This window comes from Schistosoma mansoni, chromosome 1 (genome assembly GCF_000237925.1).
Source record: "Schistosoma mansoni strain Puerto Rico chromosome 1, complete genome".
NCBI classification, from domain to species: domain Eukaryota; kingdom Metazoa; phylum Platyhelminthes; class Trematoda; order Strigeidida; family Schistosomatidae; genus Schistosoma; species Schistosoma mansoni.
Genome location: NC_031495.1, coordinates 36,854,918 through 36,862,020, shown reverse-complemented (window position 1 = coordinate 36,862,020; position 7,103 = coordinate 36,854,918). Strand labels below are relative to the sequence as shown.

The 7,103-nt window shown below is 32.6% G+C and overlaps 1 protein-coding gene across 1 annotated transcript; it reads right to left on the bottom strand.

The window, feature by feature from the left end:
- Nucleotides 1–4,494: 4,494 nt before the first annotated feature.
- On the bottom strand, nt 4,495–5,559 carry Smp_180140 (putative amine GPCR; the record flags this gene model as incomplete). The annotated part of the gene is made up of 1 exon (XM_018794280.1): nt 4,495–5,559. The coding sequence occupies one exon, from the start codon at nt 5,557–5,559 to the stop codon at nt 4,495–4,497; it is 1,065 nt and encodes a 354-aa protein (XP_018648708.1).
- Between the last annotated feature and the right edge of the window lie 1,544 nt (nt 5,560–7,103).

The following is a 7,103-nucleotide window of genomic DNA, read 5'->3' as shown; positions in this document are numbered from 1 at the left end:
GAAATTTATCTTAGAAATCATTGGCTCTATGCTATCTGTATCAACAGTAAATGAATGGGATTCGCATGTGATAGTAAGTAATTTTTGCATTAAATATGAAGTAATGATGCAAGCGGGAGTGAGCGACAATGAATCCATCCTTCTGTCCAAATAACCTGGTCTTGAACCGCTATAATTCAGTGTTTTAGTAGTAAAAGACTTTAAACTTCTACAAACGTGTATTTGTTAAACCTTTCTACAGTTAAAGCAACGTGAGTAACAAAATTGATTTGAGCTACGAAGATGGAGCTTGACACATGAAATACAAGATCTAACACTCAAAGAAGAATTAAAAGCGCTTTTTGAATAATTCATCTATCTGAATGAATCGGAACTGTTCCTGTTGGGGGTCTGTGGTTTCTGCAATACAGAAGAGTGATTCACAATTGATAATAAACTTCTTGTTGTTTCGCAACAGCATCACAAGGATTATTATTACCATTTTCATAAGTGGGATAGAAATTTCTAGGTATCTGAAAAGTGCTGTTTCTCTAGTTTAGAATAGTTTAGACCTGAAATCAGACGGTCAAAAAGTTGAATATTCAGCTGTTCACTGAAATTGTACTTAACAGCTTTTGTCTGAAGCTGTGGTGTGAAATCTCAAGTAGTTCTATTCGGAGCACAAACTAATTTACTGAACTATATTTTTCACACGTTTCGTATGATGTTACGTGAAAATGATCTATCAGTAATTTTTTAGTTTTCGATTGACAGTAGAATATGTTTGTCATGATGCGCACGATTTTTTAACAAAATACAAGATTCTCTACCGATAGGAGTAATAAAATGAGCTTAAATGCCGTCTTCCTTGAGGTTATGTGACAAACACGAAGCATCAAAACATTTCAAATAATCGTCCACTACTCGGGGTAGTGCGTTGATGTGCAATTTTCCTATGTCACGTGAACACATTTGTATCGCAACGCCAGATATGAATTTGAAATGACGTAACGAAATACTACTAATCCCAATATGTCTTGATCTTCAACACGACAAAATCAAGAACTCAAATTTAAAGTATAGAGTATGGAATTGTATTATATTGTTATGAATGGTTTGAACTGAAGATAAAATATTTAATTTTACAGTAAGTGTATTGGTTACTCACCACAGGTAATTACTGTGAAATTTCAACATCATAATTATTTTAAATCTCTATGCTTCAGCCGAAAACGAACGTGTAACACCTACTTATAAATTAAGGACGTAGTGCTTAAATAGTAAACTAAAGGTATTTAATACCAACAGGAAATTACTATCAGTCGACAAAAATTAACATGTTCAGTACAACAATATTTGGTAATTACAGAACTACTAAACAGTACGTACTTATGAATTTTCAGGTGATTGAATGTACAATTCTCAGGAACCATGATCAAAGCTTCAGAATTTACTTCAGTGAGGCTCAAAGATACAGTAACAGTCAATTCACAAATTCATGTATCATCAATAACTATTTTTTCAAGGGATCTAAATAGTTTTACGAGTTACATGTTTTTATCAAAATTTAAGACTAATGTAATCAGACCGGTCAATGACTAACATTTAAAAGTAATTTGTAATAAATAGACTAACGGTTATATGTGGTCAAAAGGCCATGTATTGAGTCACACAGAGAGAGCAAGAGAGCACCCATAAAAATATAGCGTTGAGCACTTTCAAAATATGACAAAAATTAATTTCTATCACCACTAGAATTTAGTGTCGGGAAGAAATTGATGCACAATAAAGAAACCTTTAAAATCATTAGGTCACCAATAAAATTTGTTTCAAAAGAAAACAGAAGTGACCTATTATTTAAATCCCCATGGTCTTATTCTCCACTGCTCGTTACGAGATATTCCTAGGAATTAAAATTGTATATATTTATGTACATGAATGGAGCATATCTCAGTCATTCTATTTATTGGATAAAGTCGTAGTTTGAAGTCAACAAAATATAACAGATAACTGTTGAACTACAATGCTAAGATGCATAGTTTATATGAGTATATAAGATGTTTTGTGAAATCTCCTTGTTAAGTCTATCGAGGCGTCCAAGTGACCTGATTGAGATACGCGCAAAATCGAAGTTCCAAAACAACGATTTGTCTACAAAAGCGGTTCTTTATTATATAAAACACAAAATTCAATTACAAACCTCAGATTGTGAGGTGTCTAGGCGTTTAAACGCGTCGTTCAAGAATGAAAATAGTAAAGGCTTCGATAGTACAAAGACAGCCGATAGCTGTGTCGAAATTGGACAACAGTTTATAAGCAATCGAAACTCGAACCAAGAGCAAACGATATGGAAACTGTTGCGTTTAAACAAATACACAACTGTGGATAACCGTTACAGTAATTAAAGTACAGTGATTATAATGACAAATACAATGATAAGTACAATAAACATTATAAATATATGTGGACGTTTCCGAATGTCACAGTACAACTTGCGTTACAATGTGTATGTGGAAATTGTCAAGGATACAACTGCTGATGATGTCGTTCAGAAGGACGATGAAAGCTCCACGACCAAACCACCCAGCTCAGAGAACAAACCAACATCAAGATACAACTGCTTACTGAATATAAATAAGTAGTATAAAACAATAAACAAAGGAGTGGAAGGAGAGTGAGTAGGAACAATGTAAGATAAACTTAACACTCCTTTTATCTTTCGTTAAGTAAACTAGGTAAGAACTTCGTAATAAACATCAATTAGACTTGGATTTCATTTTAATGAGAACACGTCACCTCAGTTTCTAAACGAACACTATTGGATTAGGGTACGTTCACTTGACATACCTTGAATTAGTCAAAAATGAATCGTTTCAGTTATTGTTGTCATTTACCAATACGAACGTCAAGAAAGTCTTAACGAACGGAGTTGAAACGTGGAGAACTATTACATCCATCGTCAACAAGATACAAGTATTTATAAACATTTGTTTACGCAAAATACTCAACATTCACTGGCCGGATACTATCAGCAACAGCGTTTTATGGGAGAGGAAAAATCAGTTTCCAGCTGAAGATGATATTAGAATAAGAAGTTGGAAGTTGATAGGACATACATTGAGGAAACCACCAAACTGCATCACGAGGCAAGTCCTAACTTGGAATCCGAAAGGAAAGCGAAAAAGAGGAAGGCCAAAGAACACATTAAATCGCGAAATAGAAGCCGATATGAAAAAGATGAACAACAACTGGAAAGCATTTCCCAGGGCTGGGTTGGATAGAGAATGTTGGTGTGCGGCCTATAGTCCTCCATGAGGGGTAAATGACGTAAGTAAGGAACCAAGATAGAGCATTAAAGTCAGGCAGCCAGTCACAACGTAGAACTTCGTACGTACGTACATCAGTTCGAGTTGCCATACCACATTAACGCAGAGATTCAGTTGTTGATTCAAATCCCATAGTGGTAGAAGTAGTAAGAGTATAAGCAGTAATCCGAAAGATTAGGGTTTGAAGATGTTATTCAAGGAGTATAATCCAGTGAAGTAAATTTGGAAAGAGAAAAAAGATAGAGACATGAAGAATTCAGAAGATTAGAATTTGGCAGAACACAAAGAATGAATGCACCTTCGCCATTGCAAACGATTTTGAGCCATGTCATTCAAGATCTCTAACCATCGGTTGCTATCATCTCGCGAATCCCAACCAGGTAGTCTACACCTACCAACATGGCCCAGTCCACTTGTCAGTGACTTCATGGATTTGTGCCATGTTTTGGTCTGGCCGCCTCTAGCTTTCTCCCAACCTACTCCTACACCATAAAACGTCACACGTTGGGGCATTTGGTGGTTGGGCATACGTAACACGTGTCCTAGCCATATCAACTGATGAAGTTTCACTACTACATCAATCGATTTGTCATCCTTACCTAGTACCCGTTTCCTAACAACTGTACTACTTACCCGGTGATCCCAGGATATACGAGCAATGCTTCGAAGACACCTATGATCGAATACTAGCAGCCTACGAATATCCTCTACTTTTATCGCCCATGAATAATAAAGTAATTATTATACATTTTTATTTTAGAATTTCTAAATATTAACCCCATAATCATTTTGAAAATCTAATAATCAGATTCAAATGATGAATAATATATATATGTATATCGAATAACAAATAGCATATTGGACAAAAGTTAATCAAAACTAAATAGCTAATGATGACAACTTCCAAACAAGATTTCGAAAGTACACCAGATAAAAATAAAATAAACTCTCAGATTTCATCGGTTTCTCTGTTGAAAACTCTTTATTTCTATTAAGAAAAATAATTATTTTTTTTGGAATGTATCGGCAAGTGATTAAATAAAATTCAATGTTTTCAATGCATGATAATGATCATAATAGTGAATGAAACATTTTTTTGTTTAAAAAAAAAACAATCACACCAACACATACATATAGTAACAAACTTTTTTGAGTAATCAATGAATTTTATCAACTTGCTTTAATGATATTAGTCTCCAGAAGTTTTTGTATTACTATCTATTGTACTTATTACTGTATTAGAATTCTTTGAAAACTTCATTTTAAAACAAAATTTACGAAAGAATTTATTTAATCTTCTTCTTAATTTTTGACTTGACAATAATAAAATAATTGGATTTAAAGAACTGTTAATAACAGTGAAAAATACTGATAAACGTCTTTGTAATGATATAGCTTGGTATTCTATTGCACCAAACAAACTTAATAATGAATAAATATGATAGTATGAATGACTTAAAACAAATAAACTACACATCAATGTTATACTTAGTAGAACGGATTGAACCTGTCTCAGAGATGAAGATGGTTTTGATGCTGATTTATGGGTTGATGTTTGGAGTTGTGAAAATGTTGAAGTATTCCCAATCTGCGTACTACATTCAGTTGTAAATGATGAAGAATTATTAGCTTGAGATTGTACTACCGAATGTTTGATAATGCAGTATACTCGAGAATAACAAGTAATCATTACTACTGAAGGGATTATATAAGCAAATACAAACCAATTGAAAACAAGAAAGTTTGCAAACTGTGAATCATAGGCTAAATCAGTGATATTACAAGTATCATTGTCATGTTTCACTGTAAATATAAATGGTATAGGAGTTAAAATTGCATTACATAATATAAATGTATAACATATGAAAAGTTCATATTTTTGAAAAGCTTTATATTTTATTTGTAGATAAACAGCACAGAATCGATCAATACTTATCCACATTAAATTGGATACATTCAACAATTCAATTAATTTGGTCCAATATTCAGAAATCCATATACGACATAAAAATACAGCAAACCAATCATTATAATTGCCAATATCCACACTTGTAAATAATGTAATGATTGCAAAAAAACAAGCTAATCCATCGAAACCACATTGTGTACAAAATAGGATGGTAGAAGATTTTGAACCTAAATTTGTAAATGATATAAAGATCAATGTAAATATATTGAATAATACTCCACTAATATCAGCTATACTGGCAAAAATATAATAAACCGATGGTATTACACTATTATCACCAAACATTTCTGTAGATGATAAGAAAATATGTGCTTGTTCAAGTGTAATGTTTAATTATACTCTATTTGGTGTGTGTACATGTTACGAAGTCGAAAGTGAATATGAGACAAAATGATGAACAAGTTCTATTGAATTATTCAATGTTCTTTTTTAAAATCCAAGTTAGATCCAACAAACATGTAACTGATTATTAGTTACGTATTTCTAATTGCTTGTTAGTTTATGTATAATTTTAAAATTGAACATGAAAAGTGGATTTTTTCTTTCTGAAATTCAAAACAATTTTGGAGACTTGGGATGTTGTTAAGTAAAAGTTACATCATACAATTAGCTTGAACTACAATTTGAGCTATTCTGGTTTGAAGACTTTTCTTTTTTTGTAACAGACCATATAATTGGACAGAGCTAAATTGATATCCTGATTTTGAATTGGTGCATCATTTATTGTGATAGAGGTTACGTTTTTTTGGACACTTAATATTAAAAAAAAAACTTAGTCAAAACTAATTGGTTGTTTGGATAAATTTTATAGGATTGCATGAGACTGTAGAGAATTTCATACATTTGTCTGCTAAATGTGTCCTTAATTAGTCAATTATATAGAGATATTTATTTATTGATAGCTAATGAGAATGATGAAATATGTCCAATGTTTCCATTTGACAATCCATAAATATCCAACTTCTTTATAACTGAAATTTACTTAGTATTGTTTGTTTGGATCTCCCCATTGATGTTTTTTTTAGGACTGCAACTGGTCAATCTCTAATTGGCATATGTGCATACTGTGCGTATTGCCTCGATATAGCCTTAATTCACAAGCATGGTAAGCTGACGAGTCCCAAAAAGGACGAAACGCGCGTCCTGGATTCCACTGCTAGCCACTACCCATCTTTGCCTATCTTCATAACTGGATTATAAAATAGAATCATTTGAATTTTCCATCGAAATAGCATAATAAAATGCATAAATATTCTAAACTTATACGAATATTTGTCAAGGTTAGAACGAATAGCTTGACAAAAATTGGGCGCCGAGCATAGAGAAGTCATTATATGTGAAAAATTCTAGACAAGCTAGCTGGACGAAATGTTGTAATCATTTAAATTTCAATCGCTGAGACTATTTCAAATATAATTTTTCACATATAATGACTATTCTAAATCTAGCCTGAAGTAATGTGATAAGTGTAAGCAGAGATAAGGAGATAAGAAGTTGGTTAAAAATAGAAGATGTATAGTAAGGTATAAGAATTTGGATTTATCAAGAAATGAAAACGAATTTCTCTATATCTTTAAGATACTTATAATCCCGGACAATTTTGACTATTATTACTAGGATGATAGTTTTCTTTATTTGTTTGTTACATTTTTAATTGAATAGAGAAATTAAATTCAGGGACATAGTGAGATGGTGGAGAAGATTTGTAGCTTAGGTGGATGGTTTTGATGGAGTTTTGTTCTCTGAGCTGGATGGTTTGGTCATGGAGCTTTCATCGTCCTTCTGGACGACATCATCAGCACAAACTTCGGGTAGAAGTGAAGTGTTTT